The 21,296-nt window shown below is 41.3% G+C and overlaps 3 protein-coding genes across 6 annotated transcripts in view; 2 read left to right on the forward strand and 1 right to left on the reverse strand.

Moving 5' to 3' along the window:
• Positions 1 to 2,765, forward strand: part of PLA2G7 (phospholipase A2 group VII) — a 37,864-nt gene extending 35,099 nt beyond the window's left edge. For all 4 annotated transcript variants that reach the window (XM_036413200.2, XM_045572904.1, XM_045572905.1 and 1 more), the window contains 2 exons: positions 1,750 to 1,898; positions 2,326 to 2,765. In XM_036413200.2, the coding sequence (XP_036269093.1) occupies positions 1,750 to 1,898; positions 2,326 to 2,456 (280 nt within the window). In that variant the 3' untranslated portion in view covers positions 2,457 to 2,765. The remainder of the gene's footprint in view (positions 1 to 1,749; positions 1,899 to 2,325) is intronic.
• Positions 2,766 to 5,860: 3,095 nt separating this feature from the next.
• On the reverse strand, positions 5,861 to 17,406 carry TDRD6 (tudor domain containing 6). The gene is made up of 4 exons (XM_036413194.1): positions 11,439 to 17,406; positions 9,658 to 9,776; positions 8,323 to 8,412; positions 5,861 to 6,345 (listed from the first exon to the last, which is right to left on the reverse strand). Exons 1-4 carry the CDS (start codon positions 17,404 to 17,406, stop codon positions 6,322 to 6,324), a joined length of 6,201 nt encoding a protein of 2,066 aa, XP_036269087.1. The 3' UTR covers positions 5,861 to 6,321.
• Positions 17,407 to 17,413: 7 nt separating this feature from the next.
• Positions 17,414 to 21,296, forward strand: part of LOC118705039 (24-hydroxycholesterol 7-alpha-hydroxylase) — a 101,834-nt gene continuing 97,951 nt past the window's right edge. Inside the window, exon 1 of the mRNA XM_036413196.2 lies at positions 17,414 to 17,568. The gene's annotated coding sequence lies outside the window, so the exon portion shown is untranslated. The remainder of the gene's footprint in view (positions 17,569 to 21,296) is intronic.

Here is a 21,296-nt window from a genome sequence, read left to right on the forward strand (position 1 = left end):
GTTTAGACAGACTGCGAGAAAAGGTCCAGATAAGGCAAAGACTTCAATGTAGGATATTTGCATGTGCAAGTCCAATTCCAAAGGAGAAATAGTATGGAACACGTAACCTATCTTTCACCCCACTTCCTTACTAGACACTTTTTTTCCCTTTCTTTTTCTGCTAGAAACCTTAAAAGAATGGCTTGTATGTAATATTGCATGTGCTTACTTGCATTTACTCTTGACTCCTATGGTCTAGCTTCCCAAAAGCATGCACACCTTTCCCCCATCCCCCATGCTGAAGCTGGCCCTGCTGAGGCTTTAAAAGCCCAGCAGTCTATGCCTTTCTCTCCATATCAATTTGATATTGTTGAGGACCCCTATTTCTTTTCAGGCTACCCAGTCCTACTCTTCCCCTGCCATTTAGTATCTAAATTTTAGGTGACTCCTCCTTTCCCTCCACCCTCTCCTTCTCCTTGGCCATCCTCTACTATGGGTAGCATCCAGGCTTCTGCTTTTTCCTAACCTTGTATCTACCTTGTTTATGAGTCCCATGCTCAAGTTTTGATTGGAAAGCAGGGAAGAATGAGCAGATGCCAAGTGGTTCTGTTTTGAGTACTGATAGCTAAGAGGGTTCATGGTTTGCTTATAAGCAGCAACAAAGTGGGGGGAGGGAGGGAGAAAGAATTGCACCACATGGGGCCTGAAAAATGTATTTTAATCTTGGTATTTCTCAGCTCCAGTTTGGGAAATATGGGCAGAGCTGGCTGGCTACAAATTGGAAATGCATAGACTTTGTATCTTATAGATGAAACCTTTGGTGTGTATGAGATCACAAAGTGATAAGAGAAATGGCCTGAGAATAGAACCTTGAGAAATTTCTACATTTTAGGTGAAGAGCCAGGAAAAAACAGAGTACAAGGAAAGGGGCAGGTGCAAAGTCAAGGAAACAAAGGGGGGAAAAATGCAACAAAATCAAGTTTCAAATGTCCCAGAAGTAATAAAAAATGAGCAATAAAAAAGGCCATCCTATTTGATGGTAGGCCGTTGATGAATTTAATATGCAACTTAGTGGTGTTTGGAAGGTGATTACATTTTAAATAATACAAGAAAACATGTTTTTCTAATCTACTTAATCCAAGGCTTAAATCCAAAGTGTCTTGATTAGCATCAAATAAATATCAAGTTAAGTGGTTGTAGTAAGGGTGCAGGCTTCTGGCTTTGAGTTCAACATATAACACATTCCATCTACTGAAATTGGAAGTATTCTAGTCCCTTAAAAAGCTGGAATCATTTATTTTAAAGACAAGATGCCAAGCAAAACAGGAATCATTGCATTGTTTATCTAGAAGGTAAGACAAATACATTCTTTAGGATCCCTGAATGTGACCCCAGATTCTGTGACCCTCAAAATCATATCTAAGGAGATCAAATTGATAAATCTTGTTTCCTTAGTTTTCTGTAAATAAGTCAACCAGGCCCTGACTAATGTGGCTCAGCTGGTTGGCTGTTGCTCTGGGCACTGAAAGGTCACCTGTTTGATTCCCTGCCAAGGCACATGCCCAGGTTGCAGGCTCAATCTCCTGTAAGGGCATTCCGAAGGCAGCCGATGAATGTCTTGCTCTCACATTAATGTTTCTCTCTCTCCCTCATCCTTCCTCTCACTTTAAAGATCAATTAACAAAAAAAAATAAGTCAACCCAGCACATATCTTTCCTGTACTCTTAACTACAAACAATGTGATTTATAAATGTCTCATTTATCTTTCAGGGGTTCAGTCCATCAGAATTTTGCTGACTTCACTTTTGCAGCTGGCAAAGCACTTGGATACATGTTCACACTAAAAGGAAAAATAGATTCAAATATAGCTCTCGATCTTTCCAACAAAGCTTCATTAGCATTCTTACAAAAGCATTTAGGTAAGAAACAAATATTCTTTCATTCCACAAGCCAGATGATTTGCAGAACAAAACTGTCTTTTATTATAGCACCATCTTCATGTTAACTCTTTCCAGTGGTTTATAATTTAACATAGCAGTGAAATTGGTTTAAAAACTTGAGAAAATTTAATTTTGCAGCATTGCATACTATATATCAGACAGTAAGTCCACCTATTAGAGCCAACAGTCTTCCTGGTAAGTAAGCCTGGTGTGGACTTCCGTGTTGAGGATACTGTGCATGTTGCATCCACCTCATCTCTTTCAGATGCAGCAACTGGACACAAAATACCTTGTCTCCCTGATCAGTACACAGATTATGTAATTTGTGATGCTATGGTGCCACCTAGTGGCACTCAACTGTTCAACACTCGAAAATTTAATGTTTATTAACATTTATATTTTCCAGGACTTCAGAAAGATTTTGATAAATGGGATTATTTGGTTGAAGGAAAAGATGATCACCTTATTCCAGGGACCAATGTTGACACAACCAACATCCATGGCGCTCTACAAAACTCTTCAAGTGTAGAGAAATAGAATTTAGATTAAAAGTGCTTTTTAAAGTCTTGTTTTTAAAACTGTTCAAAAGTGTGTGTTGTATCGCTCTACCATAATAGTGACTGAAATTTGGATTAAATATTTTTTCCTTTAAATATAAAGGGAGACTACATTATGTAAAATTCTTACCAGCCTAAATTTTACTCTTTACTAAGTGATCCTTTTTTAGTATCAAGTTAATAACTGTTTTTACATTACATTAATGAACAAGGATATTAAAACAGGCATAATGTCAATAAAAAAATGTTACAAGGACATAACACTCCTTAAAAATATATATTTTCTTGCCTTTTTTATTATTATGAGCAGTAGAATTATATTTTAGCAACATGGTAATCTGGGTAGAATTTGGCAGCACTTCCCTTTGCTTCTGGTCATCTTAAGAAAACTCAGATCAAGCAGTCATAAAGCCATTGTTTTACCACAGTGATACTATACAATTTGATATTATACAATTGAACATGATGCCTAAGTGGGGCATGGACAAGGGTAAGATTATTGGAGATAGGCAAGGGCAACAAATTAAAGCAGATTAAAGGAAATGGGTGATTTGTTTGTATTTGTCTTAATGGTTTATTCCTGGCAGATCCTACTTACAAAAGAAAGGTGCATAAGACAGAGCAGAAATAGCAGCTACATATCACATTCAGTTATTATTCACCAAAGGCAGGGTTAACAAAGAAAACATTCAGAGTCACTTTTAACTGCTTTATTTTCTGATTATTTTTACTTATTTTTATGTTTTATTATTACTTTATTAAATATGTTTTTTTATTGTTACTAATTTTTAGAGAGAGAGAGAGAAACATTGATGAAAGAGAAACATTGATCAGCTGCTTCCTGCATGCCCCCTACTAGGGATTGAGCCAAAAACCTGGGCATAGGCCCTGACCTGGAATTGAACCAGTGACCTCTTGGTGCATAGGACAATGCTCAATCAACTAGGTCACATCGGCTGGTCTTCAATTATTTTTATTTAATAAATCTTTTTAATTACATAGGTAGTACTGGAAATAGAATATCACAATAAATGGAGGGAAGAGAATTCCTTAAACATTATGCACTTACTAGAGGCGATGCATGAAATTAATGCCCAGGGAAGAGGAGATCCCCTTAGCCCAGCCTGCACCCTCTCCAATCCAGGACCCCTCAGGAGAAGTCTGCCAGCCTGGCCGCCCCTCACTGCCCTTCTCTGCCATCCTGGTTGCCCCCAACTGCCCCCCCTGATGGCCTGGTCACCCCCAACAGTCCCTCCATTGGTCTGATTGCCATTCATGGCTCCCCCTGCTGGCCTGATAACTTGTAACTGTCTTTCCCCCACCCCCATTGGCCTGGTCGCCCCTCACTGCCCTCCCTCTGCCAGCCTGGTCACCCCACACTGTCTCCCACCCATGCTGACCTGGTCGCCTCACGCAGCAGCCTGCTGTTTGGTTATTGTAAGAATGTCCTGACCATTTGCATATTACCCTTTTATTAGTATAGATATGTGCAGGAGTCAAGGGAAACACTTTTTTTTTAGTTTCCCAAAGGATATAAAAACTTACACCACCGAGTAGCTAAATATATTTTGGTCTAAGTATAGCCTTGTTCCTCTGATTTTTATTTTATTTTTTTACTTTTTTATTACTTTATTAAGGTATCACATATTTGTCCTCATCCCTCTCCCCCATTCCCATCTCAAACCCCTCCCCACACATGCCCCCACCCCCCTGTTGTCCATGACCACTGGTTAGGCTCATATGCATGTACACAAGTCCTTTGGTTGATCTCTCTCCCTTATTCCCACCCTCCTCTACCTTCCCTCTGAGGTCTGACAGTCTGATCGATGCTTCCCTGTCTCTGGGTCTGTTCTTGTTCATCAGTCTATGTTGTTCATCATTTCCCCTAGATGAGTGAGCTCAGGTGATACTAGAAATACACTTAAAGAACCAAAAATGAGACAAGCAATAATGGTTATGCTGAGAGGCAAGTGAATCAGTCTATAGTGAGTTTCTTTCTTAGCCAACATTTCTTTTGAGTCCCAATTTCTATGTCAAACAGTTCCTTAAGTGTACATGTGCTCTGATTTCTTCATAGTTAATTAAGCCTGTGTGGACAGGGATAATCAATACTTGGTAAGAAACTTGGTTCACTATGACTATTCCATATCTACCCCTTCTGCCCAGTTACTAAGTAATTGTGTTCTGAAATGGCACTTCTGGCCTGTCTTAATGTGTTAAGGTGCACAAAGACACATTTTGAGAAATTTGGTTTCTCCTATCCTATATAGCCATTCAGATTTAAAATGTTTCAACTCCTCAGCATGAAACTGCAGGCTTCCTGTAATCTGGCCCTGAAATGCCTTCTCTGACATTTCTCTCAGTAATTCACAACCATGTTTCCTGCATGTTGAGCCAAACTTGTCTGTCCATTATCTCAGGAATAACGGTATACTTACCCACCTCCATTAAGTTAAATGCAAAACCATCTCCTTTTTGCTTTTTGAAATTACACCCAGCTTTTAAGCTTCTCTATTCTCACTATTCCCTTTGAGCTTCAAGGTCTGATAAAGTTTCCTATGCAAACATCTTTTCCCCACTCTTATGTCACAAACCTCATTTTAGAAATGGATAACCATTCCAATTGTATGGCTGTTCCACTCACTAGCACCTCTTTAAAATCCTTTGTTGGTGGCTTGTGCTGCTGCAGAAAAAAGAAAATATCTGCTGAAAGGACCCAATGAGTTAAGGGTAAAAACACAGAACCCTAGTATAGTGCATACTGAATATCTTTCAGGGAAATAATAAAATACCTATTTAATGTCTATTCCTTTTTAGGTACTTTACATAAATTATTTATAATCTTAAAAATATTGCAAGAAAGGTTTTATTATCCCCATTTCACAGATGAGGAAGATCAAGGCTCAAAGAAATTATATAGTCTGCCTAGGTCGCATATATAGTAAGTAGAATCTGTTTCCTGATGCTAGGATCTGGACCTTGCATACTACCACTCACAGCCATGTTTTTAAAAGCATGGACTTTGATGTTAGATGGGTCCGGTTTGATAAAGCTTTTAGCTCTTTGACCAAACAACTTTGGTGTCTGGTACATTGTTCAAGGGCTGATTTTCAAACACGTTATCCACAGAAGGTTTATTAAAGACTTCATGAAGTTATTTAGCTTCTGTAAAAAGTTTCCATTTTCTCGCCTATAAAATATGAGCAATATTAATATGCACCTGGAGTTGAGGAGTAAATAAGAAAATGCATTTAAAATACCAGCCAAGTGACTAAACCCAGAGCTAGCATTTAATGCTGCTCTCTTTTCCCCAACTGTAGAATTGTGGTTCCTTTACTATGGATATTCCAAAATTCTATTTCCTCTTTAGTGAAAAGAGACCACTACACTTTTAAGGATAAACTTTATTCAAATATTGTGTCATATTGGAATACTTCCAAATTCAAACAGGCAATTAGTCAAATATTTAAACAGAAGGCAAAGTTACCGGAACAAAAACAAAAATCTTAAAGGAGTTACAAAACCATCCTCCTAAGTAGCATCATATAATATACTTGTCATAAACCTATACTTGTTTAAACACTATATTTTAAATAATTTTTAAAAATATGACCTAATGTGTTAGTAAATTGGTTAGCAAAATAAAGACACCCTCCAACCCATATACATTCAGCAATATGACTATAAATACACTGCACAGTCAACTTATTTGATTTTCACATATCAAAGTTTCCAAAGCATGACAATTTCTTGCAATCCAGGCTCTCAATTTACTCAAACACTCTATTGGTCTGGAAGCCATGCCTCTTTTTTATGAGCAGCTCTGACTGGATCCACAGCTACATCTATGTTACCTCAAGGCTCCTTTTCTGAGGTTGAGAAAGAAACAGAAAAAACACACAAGAAAATTAGTTTCATGGGAGTGACCACCACAAATGTAATGCACTCAAAATGGGGAGGGAGGATGAGTGAGTATTCTAATTACTGCAGAGAATTATCCCTATAAAATTGTTTTCTTTTTAGTGTTTTGGTTCTCACACATTACCTATTATCAGATAAAGTTTCTCTAAAATATTACAAAATGGGCATATTTTCTTCTTTTGCTAGAATGATGTTAACAAGGCTGGTAGCCAGTTAGTCCGTTGTTCTCCTTGACTAGAGCGTATTTTTCACATAAAACCACCAAGAGCTGATTTCATTCATAATCTGCTCAATTCTAAGAACAAATGTGCTACTTATGAACACAACCATGCAATGACCAGGAACTCCCCCAAAATGAACTGTACCATACACATAAAACTAAGAATCCTGAAAGAAATTCCAAGAGACCATTTAACATGCATTGATGATTTGAACATATTATATAAGCTAATTAACACTGAAAAAAACCTTTAAACTATGAATTTGTCAGATTCACAATCTAATTTTCAAGGTTAATTCAATCAACAAGCATTTCCTATTTCAAGAATTCCTCTTCTTGGCTATTTATCCTCCTAACCACATTTAACATTTTAGCTAAAGAGTTGTTGTTTTTTCTTTTTTTCTTATTAGTGATAGACAAGGAAATTAATTGATAAACCATTTCTGTTTGAGGGTTCAGGGTAATGGTATCTTTAATATTTGACAATCTGTTTTATAAACAAAAGTTTCCTTTGATGGTGGTATCATCCAATGACATGAAGGAAAGATCTTTCCCTCATGTTTGGACTATATACCAGCAAAACAAACCCTTGGATTACAATCAGTTCTTCATTGTAGACACAAAATAATTAAAATGAGAAAGGGAACCATATAAAAAAAACATAAAAATGGTAAACAATAAAAAGTAATTGTTTTTTTTAAAAAAGTAATCCTTTAAAAAGGATCTGATTTTATAGTGAAGAATCACTGCAAGTACATCTTCTATCCTTCAGCTACTCGTTTCTCTGGCCCATCTCCATGGGAGCATCTGACACAGGGAATGAAGTACCCTCTTCCAACGGTTAGCTCCCAAACTCCCACAACTCTGGTGTCTGGTACATTGTTCAAGGGCTGTTTTCAAACACATTATCCCTGGTGAGCCACAGAAGGTTTAATAAAGACTTCATGAAGAGAAATAGTTCTCCTGGATGCTTTCAACTCCTAATAGCATCATGTATGTGATGTCTGTACAGAAATGAATTCATAAGACCTATTCTTATGGTAAAAGAAAATAGCTCAGATAAAAAAAAATTAATGTAATCAAATAGAATCCCAGACCATGGTGAGTTAATGTATCACAAAAAAGTAGTCCTAAGTTAATGCCTCATGAGATTTAAATTTATCCAAACAGGATAAATTCAAATGCCCAGACATATCATAATGACAACAGAAATTTCCCACCTTATAATCTTGAATGAAGAACAAAATATAAAACTGTATGTAGAATAAAGTAAACTATGTTCAAAATATATAGATTGTATGTTTATATTCCATATAATCAGAAAAACTATAAAGGAAAGCCACATTGACCAACATGTTTATCTTTGAATGAATATATTACAGGTGACTGATACTCTCTTCTTTTTAACTTTGCCATTGTCCTAGATTTTCTGCATCAAACATATTTTATAAAGGTCATGGACACCAAACAATTTCAATTTTTTAAGTCCCAAAATGAAAATGAAAGAGTAAAATACTAATAACTAGGTTGTCCAAAAGGATATGAGGCATAAAGCCCAGAAACATTGATTCTGTTATTGCTGTTTTTCATTGTCATTACAGTAAAGACCCCCATTATTCCTAAACACAAGGTCTTTGGCAATAGTTATCACCTTTCAAAATGAAGGACAATGCTCTCATTAATTACTATTTCTATAATTCCATACCTCACATGGACTCTTATCCAATTTGGGTATGCCATTCCAGACATTCTCAGGGTTCACTATCTCCTCCATACCATTTGAAAGGTTCAAAACCTACCATAGAAAAAAATGTAATAAATATTGGTAGATTCCAAAAACTGTAACTGATTCTTATACCACAACAATCCTTTAAAAAAATGAAATACCTTAAAAGGCAATAAAATACTTGTATTACATCTCAGTCTTACATTTCAATTCAATCTTACTTTAGTTCAAAAATTAGATATTGAACATGCCTAGAGATCAAAGATGGATAAAATTTATATCTCAAAAGGTTTAAAATTTAGTGGAGAAACATATCTCTAAACAGTAAATTGTATAATAGATTTCTTCAGCAGGAGATACAAAAATATACAAAAGACATAAATCCCTTTGAAGGTAGGGAAAAGGGAGAGGTAAAGAAATTTAGAAAATAAAGCAAGTGAATGCTTCCTGGAAGATGCAATGGCTAAAGTAAATATTTTAAAGATAAGTGGAGATTAACCAGTTTGGCAGGGAACAGCATACAGGCAAATAGAACTAACTGCATTATTAAATACATCAATCAAAGAAGCCAAGCAGAATCATACATATATGAGAAACCAAGAAGTCTGATGTTCATCTGATGTAAAGTACAAAAGATAAAGGAGCAAGATATCGGAGAGGTACACTGACACTTTAACCCAAAGGACTATGTCATGTTGATGAGCTTGACTTTTCTATTCTAGATAAGCGACTCTCAAATTTTAATGGTATAAGAATGCAGAGTCCTGGTCCTACTCCCAGAAGTTCTGAGTCAGCCAGGCAGGGCACAGCCTGGAAACCAGCAGTTTAAGTGATTCTGATACAAGTGGTTTTCAGGTCACAGGAGAGACACGTTCAAGTGCAAGTCCCCAAGAACTTTGACACACAGGAATGATGTACTCAGACTGGCATTTGACAAACTGCACACCGGCAGTGTGGAGATCAACGGAAGGAAGGCCAGAAGTGAACCAAATAGAAGGTTATTAGAATAATCCGGTTGTGAAATGAGAGACTCCGCAAAGGCAGTGGCAAGAGATCTAAAACATTTAGACAGTTGGGAAGTGGAAAGTGTAGAACCTGGTGATTGATAGAATTTTAGGGGTAAGGAGGAAAGCCTAGCACAATTTCTTGCTAGGATGCTCATCTATGAACTCTTAAAACGATATTTTGCACTGCATCAAAATAGGAGGGGGAATGAACAGTTGAACATCTGTGTAACTGCATTTTCTCAGCTTATAAAAGTTCCTTAACAGTCTTCAGGTACATTTTGAGATAAAGTACTTCAACTGTACTCACCTTTGTGCCTTCTTCAGCTATTTCCAAAATCTCACATTTAGACCATGTGTGTCTTGACCACACAACACATTTGGATCCCACAGTAAATCCTTTCAGAGTGTACGTGTTCTCTGGTTCAGCTGCCAGATTGAACAGAGTAAGACCCAATGCATACCTCTTCATTCCTTAATATTAGATGCATGAGCAAAGCATTTCCTAATCTGCCATTGCTATTCCTATATAATCGGTATTGTGTAAGATACAACATGTTCTATCTGTCATCTTTCCTGGGTTTAGTTTAAATTCTATCAGGGTCCCTCCCCATATAATTCCTTACCATTTTCCTCAAAAACAAACAAAAAACTATCACCATGTGTTGTGTTTTTTAAAGGTGTGTGTCTGGTTCTAACATTAAAAACTACTACAAAAAGCAGGCTGTTCTTGCCAGAGGTGGTGTGGTCTATGGTTGCAACAACCATTTCTATAGCAAAGCAGCACATTGCAAATAAACAGACAATCTTATCACAAAGCTATTACTATTCTGAAATGTAACAATGAAGACTAAAAATCTAGTATAATATTTAAATAAGTCATCATATATCCACATGATGGCATACTATGGAACTAAATTATTTTGAAGGCATATTTAAGAGATGAACACTGTAGGATAGTATGATCTCTATTTGGCTTTTTAAACTCTCTGTAAATAAACACACACATAAGCAGAAAGACAACAGAAAGGAAGCACACCGTGGTGTTAACGGTGGTCATTTCCTGGTGAGGCAGTTATAATGATTTTTATTCTCCTGAGAGTCTATCGTTTTCTCTATTTTGTACAATAACTCAAGTTGAATAATATAACAATTATTGAAAAGTTACATTGATTTAAAAAAACAAACTAAAAGTTAGCCATTTAATCTAACTTTGTATCTTAGTAAGCAGCCAAGAAAATAGCAGTAATAATAATTTAGAGAAAAGTTAATGACATTAAATGCCCTCCAATATTTACTCCTGGCTGTTAACTTTTTTGGTTTGTATAGGCTCCATAATCTAGCTTTTGTCTAAGGGATTCTAAATGAATGGCAAAGTACCTGCATGAAACAAAACAGTTAAATTTGAAAACTCTGCTGAAATGATCCTTATCATAAATTCATGCCTATAGTAATGTTTGGAAAACACACACACACACACACACACACACACAAACACACACAAAAAACCCAAACCCACACTTTTTTTAAAAACACCAAAAAATATAACCTCTTTATTTTAAAGGTATTGTTTTTTGTTTTATATTTTAATGTGATTACTTTTTGGAAACACACTTTACGCATTTGATTTTTAAACACAAAATAAATCAGCATTTTACCCAGCATATTAAGTATTATTTTACACAAATTTTACAATTTAATTTAAAATTAAATTATTTGGCTCAATGGATAGAGCGTCAGTCAGTGGACTGCAAGGTCCCAAGTTCAATTCCAGTCAAGAGCATGCATGTACCTTGGTTGCAGGCAGATCCCCAACGTGGGGTGTGCAGGAGGCAGCTAATCCATGTTTCTCTCTCATTGATGTTTCTAACTCTCTATCACTCTCCCTTCCTCTCTGTAAAAAATCAATAAAATATATATATTTTTAAAAATACCCTCCAAATCGAATTCTCTTTTCAGGTTTTACTCTGTTCCCCCCCAAAAAAAGTTAATTTAAAAATTCAAATAATAATTTTTTTAAGACAAATTAGTAAACAAATAAGAAAACACCAGGTTAAACCTAAATGAAAGTGAGAGGAAAAACTCACATACCTGGGACCCCTGGGAAAGCACCGTGTTTCCGCTCATCTCTGGGTTCTTCCTCAGAAAACAGAGACGTCAACGAGGAAATGTCATCTCTGCTTTTATATTCTGTAAATTCTTCTTTAGATGTAGTCATTTCGATCTGTGTCTTGAGATCACAATCCTTTCCATGGAGATGAGATGGCAACCCAGCTTGGTCATCAAGCCATTCCACACAGCTTGGCTCTCTCGCGGCCTCTGCACCCAGGGATTCTAGGCACAGCTGGGCTGTAGGCAAGTCTAGCTCTGGCTGCTTCTCGGCTTCACAGGTGAGGGGCAGCTGCACCATGAAGGGCTCCAGGGTGGCTTCTGGGTCACAGACCAGGGGGAGTGGCTCGATGGGAGGCACCAGGCCTGGCTCTTCTTTTTCTTCATCCCCGACGAGGGAATGCTGTAACTCGATGGATTCCAGGTCCACGAATTCTTTGGATTCATCATCAGGAGAAAGCCGCACCTCAAGTGAATTCAGTTCTAAAATCTCCTCTGTTTCATCAGCATGTGGAAATAACACACTCAATTCTGTCATTTGTTCAACTGAATGGCACTCTACTTTACCTTCCAGGACCTCAGTGCCAGTCTTATCTTTGCATGGGTTTTCAAAAGCTTTAAAAATGGTATCCATTTTGGGATCATGGAATTTATTTGGTTTTATTTCAATCATGTTTAAATCTTTCTCAATTCTTGCAGAAAGCTCACCTGCCTGTGGTTCCACATACAATGTTTTCTCTTGTCCGGCCTTACTACATGGTTTCTTACCTCTGACATCAAGACCGGGGAACCTAAGAGCTCCCTTTATCCCTGGGCCATTTCTTTCATAGGGCAGATCACTGTTTCGAATACCAATCTGAGAATACCTTTTCATTTTCTCATTAATACTTTCGCCTTTACTTTTCAAGTCAACAATTGCCAAAGGGATATCACAAATATCCTTTTTTATTTCTAAGATTGTTATCTCCAACACATCTTCTGTTACTATTTCATAAAACACATCATTTCCCTCTTGAGGGCACACACCCTCTGAAACATGAAATCCCAAGAGACAACAGGGAAAGGCTTGCATGGGGATCGCCATAAGCTCAGAAGGAATGGTCCAGAGGGATTTGGGGTCCACGCAGTCTTCAATGTTCCCAAAGTCCACAAGCCTGACAGACACAAGAGAATCTTTGCAAATATTGGTGATAAGCGCCCTGTACAAGTGCCCGTCCTCTCTGTATCTCACGATGCAAGGATCTCCAACGCGAGGACATGAGATACAACTTCTCCAATCTGGTGTCTGTTCTCCAGCAGCTTGTAGTCTTCCTTCTAAATACTGAAGTTTCTCAGTATCAGCAAACTGACACCAAAAATATTCAGGCCCATCTACCACAGTGGCATAAGCTCTTATCGTCTTCATCTTGGGATCATACCAGTTAAGAAATACTGACGTGTCACTGTCTGTTTTGTTGGCCGACTTGGAAAAGGCACCATTCATTATTTGGAGGGAAAATCCTATTTCCGATTTTTCACTGAAAGTATATCTGCTAATTATATCTTCTGCTATGATCCCATGTTCATCGGCAAGAATAACCTCCCATCTGTCTTGGAATTTAACAAATTCACATTTTATTGGAGCCTCGTCTGTCCTTTGAGAGAAGTAACGCATCATTTCTTCACAGTTTAGAACCTCAGGAATCCAAAGCCCCTGTAAGGAGCAGTGAATGCACAGCCTTGGCAACAGGGCGTTAACAAGGTCAAGTTTACCTATCTTGTTAGCAGGAACTGTGGAAACGTTGCCATAATCTATAAATTGCACAGAGAGAAGGTCACTGGGTTGTCTTTCCTTGACCACAGCACGGTACCACAAATTGTCGTCTGGGAAAGTGGCACATATTATATCTCCTCTTTGCAAAGGTGGACCTGCATAGCGTTCGGGCCTCCTCCTAACATCATTTAATCTCTCTGAAAGACGACTGAGTTTAGCTTCATCTTCTGTTAGTTGCACATAAAAGTCTGAAAGGTCATTTATATGAGAAACATACACAGTTGTTTTAAAGCCAGGCTTTACAGTCTTCTGTGGGAACTCAGAGAATTTTAGAGGCAAATCTTTGTTACAGAAACCTCCTCTTTTTCTCTCTGAAGGAGTGACTTCCAGTTCCGTGACTTTCCTTGCTTCTTTCTTTTCTATAAATGAAGACACTTCACTCTTTTTATTGCCCACAGAGTTGCAATGTTGAGGGACTATGTTTGTCTTTGTTGAACTCTGTGAAAGTATGAGTTCCTTACCTGCTGAACTATCCTTAGGTTTGTATGACTCTGCCAGAATCTCCATATTGTGTATCTTGTTCTCTACTGGTTTGCTTAAATATTCCATAGGTGACAACTTCATATTTTTCTTTTTCACATCAAGAGTTTCTGTTGCAGAGAGTACTTCACTTTCTTCTTTTTTTTGATCCCTACCTTTGTAACCAAGCAATGCTAACTTCTCATTAATATTAGCATTGATTTGAATACTGTCATCATATAATTCTATCATCAGTCTTCCATCTGGATCTTTGGCTACGACCACAGCCTTCAATAACTTGCCTAAAATAGTCTCCTGAAACCATGTTGTAATGTCTTTTGGTATATGGTCAGGAATATCAGACAAGGAGCATCTAATTCCCTGCATGGGCAAAAGTAGGACATCATATGCATCACTAGGTATTGAAAGCAGATCATCATTTGCTACCACTCGAATGTTACCAAAATCAACAAAAAATACTTTGCTTGGGTCTTTTTCTATCATTATCCCCCTACTCCAATTTCTGTCAGTGTACTTAGCAAGGCACAAGTCTCCCGGGATCAAGGGTGCTTTTTTTACGTTCAGCAAAGTTTTATTTAATTGTATAATAGAACATGACAACTCTTCTAAAATATGGGCATTTCTCCCCAACTGGCAAAAAAATGTCCAAGGCTCGTCAACATGTGTTATAAGCACTGATTCTTCACTTCCAACTCTCATATCATGTGTTGAATAGTAGTAAGAACATAGCTGAAGGGGGAAGCCCAGTGGCTTTGGAAGTTTGATTGGTCTTGCAAATCCTTTTTCTACCAAGATATGGCTTACACTCTGAAAGGGTGTTAGCAAATCCACGATATAAAACAGTTCCTTGTCACCTGTTGATGCAGTAGCAAATATTGTGCATTTTAATTCTAGATTGTCTTTCCATGCATTGACTACAAATTCACGGAAAAATTTTATTGTCTTTTCTCCCCAAGCAAAAGGATTCTGACCAGTTGGTTCAATTAAGTTATAAAGACTGCACCTAAAGGCCTGAGCCTTCATTTTGAGAAATTCTTCATTAATTGAACAAATATTCTCCACAGATACTGTATCTTTATTTCCATAATCTACAAATACTACTTTGACATCCTCTGAAGATTGTGTCCTCCTGACCAGAGCTCTGGACCATTTTCCATTTGCTGTTCGCTTTGCCAAACAAGCAGGGGTGGTCCCCTGGTAAGGAGTAGGGGTATTGTTGCAATAGTCCTGAATATCACACATTAATGCTTTAAATTCTTGCATGTTCCTGGTCAGTTGGCACCAGAAATAGCCTGGGTTTTTAGCATAAGACACTTTGACTTCCATTGTGCTTCCAACTTTTATCTCTCCCTCACAAGAAAAGCCTGGCAAGAAATTCTGTATAAGAGGAGCATAAACAGACATTCTTTTCTCTTTTTCATCCACAACTAGCCCCATTGAACCATGTGTACCAACTATGGTGTCCGCCAAAGTGTCGGAAACACATGCAGTCGTTTTATCTCCCTTGGCAGAAGTTACTTTGTTCTTCTCAGCACTGAAATGGTTTGAAACATGCTCTGGGAAGAGGGTACATCCAGGGACATTTCCCTGTGTTTCAAATTCCTGATACTTGGCATATCCAGCTTGAGCAATTAGCTTACCAATGTTTTCTTCCCCTGTTCTTGATTCATCCAGAATCTCCACCACATATTGCTTATCCTTCTTATCAAGGACATGGATAACTAATTCTTTGTGGAGCACAGTCTTTTTAAAAAAGGAAATTGCCTCCTGGCTCCAGGTTCCTGCCACAGGCCAAATGTCAGCCAGAGTGCACCTCAGAGCCAAACCTGGCAGCCTTCGGAACTGAGGTAGCAGCATCCTCACGTCACACCAGTCCACCGTCTCCGAATTGCCTCGGTCGACTAAGAACACGTCCACGTTCTTGTCGTCCAACCTGGTGACCAGGGCCCGGTAGTAACCGTTCTCCATCCATTTCGCGCAGCAGAGGTCATCAGCTTTCGGCTTCAAAACCACCCCGTCTAGCTTCCTGGCCGAGGAGTAGAAACTGCACATCCTCTTCATCAGCTTGCTGAAGGTGCCCCTGTGCTTCCTCAGCCCGATCCAAAACTCAGAAGGGTCTCTAACAAACTCCACCTGGGCATCGTAGAAGGTATTGATCTTTAAATGGACAGACCTCAGGGCTGGGAGGGGAAGCTCTTCCTCCACTTCTTCAGTCAGAGACTGACAGTAAAGGGCTGCTTCGGACTCCTCGTCTTCCTCCTGCTCCTCCTCCTCTTCCTCTTCCTCCTCCTCCTCTTCCTCCTCCTCCTCTTCTGTTCCCGGGCTGTGGAGGAATCTGTCAATCAGGCAACAGGACTGTACCCCAAAGGCACAGTTAAGATTCACCCCGTCTTCTCCGTACAGCGTGACGTAATACACATGCTCAAAGGAACAGTAAAACTCAATCTTGGCATTCACGGCCTGGCCCAGTATCAGTGCCTTCAGGCCGCCGACCTGGGACGGAGACCAGCCTCGGCCGCCGTCCCAGAGGCCGTACAAGGCGCAGGGGTAGGTCACCACGGGCATTCGGAAGTACTCGGGCAGCAAGTAGCGCAGGCTGCTGCAGCTCACCAGCTCCTTCCGGCCGAAGTCTATGTGGAGCACCTGGGCACAGCGCTGGGGCCAAAAGGTCTCGAGCAAGAGCGCCCTGTACCAGTGTCCGTCCAGCCCGCAGGACGCACACGGTGAGCCCGACTTGTCCGGGCTCTCCTCCTCCCCCTCCCAGGGGCCACTCGTGCGGTTCTCATCCCCGGCCCCCACGGAACCCCGGTAGATGTGGGCCATGCTCTCCGAGAGGCGACGGATCTCCTGGGAGAAGCTCCGCAGCTGGCAGTGGATGCGGTGCGGGTGGCACACCTGCGTCACCACCATGGGCTCCGTCACGCCCAGCTGCAGCTGCGGGTAGAAGTAATCCAGGCTCGGCTTGTCCTGCTTGGGCAGGACCCGCTGCAAGACGTGGGTCCTGGAGGAGCCCGCCGAAGCCGCCGCCGGCAGGTAGCGTTTGAGCAGCGAGCGGAAGAGGCTGTGCGGCACCTGCCTGGCCAGGCCCAACTCCTGCATCTGCTGGCACAGCGCGGGCACCTCCAGGAAGACCAGGCGGTGAGGCAGGAGCACGTCCAGGACCTGCCCGCGCAGCTCCTGGCCCTGCAGGTGGCTGAGGAAGTCCAGGGCGCCGGGCTGCCAGTGCTGGGGCCTGCCGCCGCCCCCAGCGGGCACCAGGCCGGCCAGCACGCAGCCCAGCACCTCCGACGGCAGGTGGAAGAACTCACTGCGCCCCGGCACCAGCGAGCCCGCGGCCGCCGTGATGATGCGGCCCTCGTCCAGCAGGAAGACGCGGCTGTCCTGGCCCTGCCGGCTCACCACGCGGCCGCGGTACCAGCGGTGCCCCACCTGCACCAGGCACAGCTCGCCGGGCATAGCCGAGGCGCCGCCCAGCGCCCACGGGCCTCGCGTGGCCGACGCCTCCTGGATCTCCTGGCTCAGCCGCAGGTACTCTTCCCGCCGCTCGCCCACCAGCCCCCAGAGCTGCACAGGGATCACCTCAGAGTGCACGGCCACGAAGGACACCTTCAGGGCCAGCGAGGCCCCCGGCGGGGGCAGCCCCGGTGTGGAGCACATCTCCTCGGCGCGGCCAGGGCGGGCCAGGCCCGCGGACCCCCTGCGCCTCCGGAGGGAGCACAACCCAGGCTCTGGACCCAAGCCCTGGGAAGACCCCCCCTGCGAGGCCACCGGAGGCGCTGTGCCAATCGTCCAGCCTCCGGGCCGGACTCGCACCGACTGGTAAGACCCCCGCGGCGTGTCCAACCGTCCCACGGTTGAGCCCACGGTTGCGAGGCCGCGCAGGCATTTGCGCGCGCGGCGCCCGGGGTTCTGGCCGCGGGCCTGGAGGGAAGCGGTGGGAACCCAGGGAGGGGGGTGGCAGGAGGGCAGAAGAGACTTGCAGGACTGTTCAGGAGGCCAGGACTGGGGCAGGACCTGCCTCTCCTGAGAGCGCCTTCCACTCTGAGGGCCACAGTGTGAAGGGCTGGCCACGGGCTGCTGGGAGGCCCAGGCCAGAGAGTTGCTTCCTCTGGGGCTGTCCAGCGAGTGTGAGCCAGGCGCAGGCTCGCCAGGGGGAAAGGGCCCCAACACCCACAGGCCCTCAGGCGCTCCTGGGCTCAGGGTGCCTATGATATGCGCTTGTGTCCTACATAGGACAACGTTTGCTGTGACCTGGAGCAGGTTGCTGACCCTCTTTCTGCGAACCCCTTTGATCACCTGAATTGTTACAGGGGTTAAAATAAAGTGTGAGCCCTAACCCGTTTGGCTCAGTGGATAGAGTTGCAACCCTATCCAATGAACAGTTGGTCACAGATTAGATTCTGTTCAAGGGCATGCACCTTGGTTGCAGGCTCAACCAATGGACACATAGATGCCTCTCTCTCTCTCTCCATTCCAATCTCTGTAAAAGTCAATGGGAAAAATATCCTCCGGTGAGGATAAATAAGTAAATAAATAGTATGAGACTCTAGTATATGGAGACCTAAATGCTTCCTTCCCCATGTTTGTCCAGTGGGAGTTTCTTTGCTGTTTAGGTTGCCTAACTGGCAGCCTAGCTTTTCAGGCATTTATTCTTCATTTACTCCCAGAGTGAGGACAGAACTGGGCTCATAAAAGGAGGTCAAGAGTAAAGGAAGAAACGTGACTTCAAAGTCTTGCTGTATCTCCTGTAGCAGAGGGTCTCTTGGCCGAACTCTTGTTTGTCCCCCACCTAAATCTTATCAAGGGAGTCCCTGGACGACTCCATTTGTCGAGGAGGAGAGAGTGGCATGGAGAAGGGCAGACCCTATAAGTAGCTCACAGAGATGTCTGCATTGGATTTCTGCTCATCTGCAACATTAGAAACATTCATCTTAGTTTCTCATACTTTTCCATCTCAGTCCTTCACATTATGAAATATCAGATACAATGTAGATGAAGTCAAGGCGTATAACCCTCGTCTACGGGAGTGAAGCTCAGTGTCTCCATCTACACAGATTAGAGATCTCCCCACTTCCAGAGCACCTGGGCTTACTTTGCACTCTTATTTGTGTTACAATTAGCCATCCACCAGCTTAAAATCTCCTTTTGGCAAGCACTGTTTCTTGCATTCCTGGAATCTAGTCTGGGGGCTGGGGCAGTATATACAGTACTAGTATCACAGAATATATATATATATAAAAGCCTAGGCAACCTAGGCAACCAGGTGACTGGTTGCTATGATGCACACTGACCATCAGGGGGCAGATGTTCAACGCAGGAGCTGCCCCCTGGTGGTTAGCTAGCTCCCACAGTGGGAACGCTGCTCAGCCAACTGTTAGGCACAGGTCGAAGGGCTCATGGCTGGCCACTGCAGTCTAGAGCATTGGGGGGTGGGGGGAGGCATGGAAAGTGGGGCTGGGATGAGCAGGAGTGGCAGGTGGTGTTGGACTACTGGTTTCGGCCCAATCCCTGTGGGCTACAACAAGGGACCCCACCAGTGCATGAATCTGTACACTGGGCCTCTAATGAATACTAGTAAATGAAAGAATGAATATGATTTCTCTGAAAAGCTAGACTTTTGAAGTTTACTCAGATCGACAAGATGTGAAATAAATATGCAAATAAAGCTTCAGTACCTTAAAGGAACATGTCATTTCAAAGAACATTCCATTTGAAGAGTTAAGGTTCCAAGTTTTTTTTTTTGAAACATAAAATCATCAGCAAGCTTTGTTTCTATACATTTTGTAAAGTTCAAAGGCCCCCCTTTGAACAAGGGCATATTTTATTGTGTCCAATACCACCTATTAGTTGCTAAGAAGATAGAATCTGCCTCCTACTATATGCAGGATTTGACATCTGAAGATGCTAGATACTTTTTATAGGGTATTAAAAATTAGGATCCTTGGCTCTGTTCTTAATGCCAAATATTCTATTTAATCGAAACTCACTGTTCACAAAGCAATAACTTTGTGTCTCATTCCTGTTGGGCTGAACCCAAAACAGGAGTGCACAGTACAGTGTATGGAATGCAATAAAGATTTGGTATTGAACTCCATGCCTGTAAATGTTCACAAATTTAACTGTTGTGTATATACCTGTGCAATAAAAAGTTTTTTCTATGGAAGCGGGGGGGGAGGGGGGGCGCTAAACTTTTACCCATACACTCATTCTTAAAGATTCAATTCCATTTCCAAGTGTACTCTAGTTAATGTCCCAATCACCATGTAAAAAAAGCATTTGATTTAAAGATGTCGAGCAAGGTCTAGCTGAAATCTCTCTTCCTCGTGACTCTCCTTTCTCTTCCTTGTGACTCTCCTTTCTCTTCCTTTTACCCTATGTCTGTTACATTACCTATCATGGCTTGCAATTGTTTACTATTTCTTCCTTCTACCAGTGTGACCTTCCTGGAAGCAGGAACTCCTCTCATTTATTTTTATGGCCTGAATGCCCAGCCTTTGCTTTCCCATATGTATTTTAGAGTATACTTGTCAATTTCTGCCAAAAAAAGAAAACCTGTTGGGATTTTTATTAGGATTGCATTGTAGATAGAGATCACTTTAAGAACTGACTTCTGAGCAATACTTTTTTCAATCCGTGGACATGGTTTCCTCTCTCCATTAATTGAGCTCTTTACTTTCTTCAGCTATATTTTGTAGTTTACAGTGAAGAAGCCTTGCAAAGTATCTTGTTAAGTTTATCCCTAAGTTTTTCATATTATTGTAAATTATACTTTTAAAAATTTTAGTTTCCAAGTTTTCATTGCTACTGCAATATATATTCTGTGTATTGACCTTCTAGTTTATGATCTTGCTAAGATTCATTAATTCTAGTAGCTTTTTTGGTAGATTCCTTAGGATTGTCTACGCAGTTACATCACCTGTGAATAAAGGTAGTTTTATGTCTTTCTTTCTGATATATACACCTTTTCTCTTTCTTGCCTCATTGCAATGGCTAAGACCTGCAGTACATTTTTAATAAAAATGCTGAGACTGAGTATTCTTATCCTGTTCCTGTGGGGAGACAGCCTTCAGTCTTTCACCAATGTGATGTTAGGTATAGGCTTTACTTAGATCTCTTTTACCAGGTTGAGTTACCTTCTTTGCCAAGTTTTTTTTGAGAACTTTAATCATGAAAGGATATTGGGTTATATTATGTACTTTTCATACTCTATTGAGATGGTTGATTCTCTTTTTTGTTTATTAGGTGAATTATATTAATTTTTAAAAATACTCAGATACTTTTTTCATTGATTTTTAGAGAGCAGGAGTGCGAGAGAGGAGGGGAGAAAGAGAAACATTGATGTGAGAGAGACATATCTATTGGTTGCCTCCTGAATGTGCCCCAACTGCAGGACCAGGGAACAATCCAGGTATGTGCCCTTGAGTGAGAACTGAACCCACAACCTTTCAGTGCATGGGATGATGCTCTAACCACTGAGAAACACTGGCCAGGGCTATTGAGTTTTAAATGTTGAAGCTAACCTTGTATTCCTGGGATGAGCCACACTT

Source organism: Pipistrellus kuhlii, unplaced genomic scaffold, assembly GCF_014108245.1.
Source record: "Pipistrellus kuhlii isolate mPipKuh1 unplaced genomic scaffold, mPipKuh1.p scaffold_m20_p_5, whole genome shotgun sequence".
NCBI lineage: Eukaryota > Metazoa > Chordata > Mammalia > Chiroptera > Vespertilionidae > Pipistrellus > Pipistrellus kuhlii.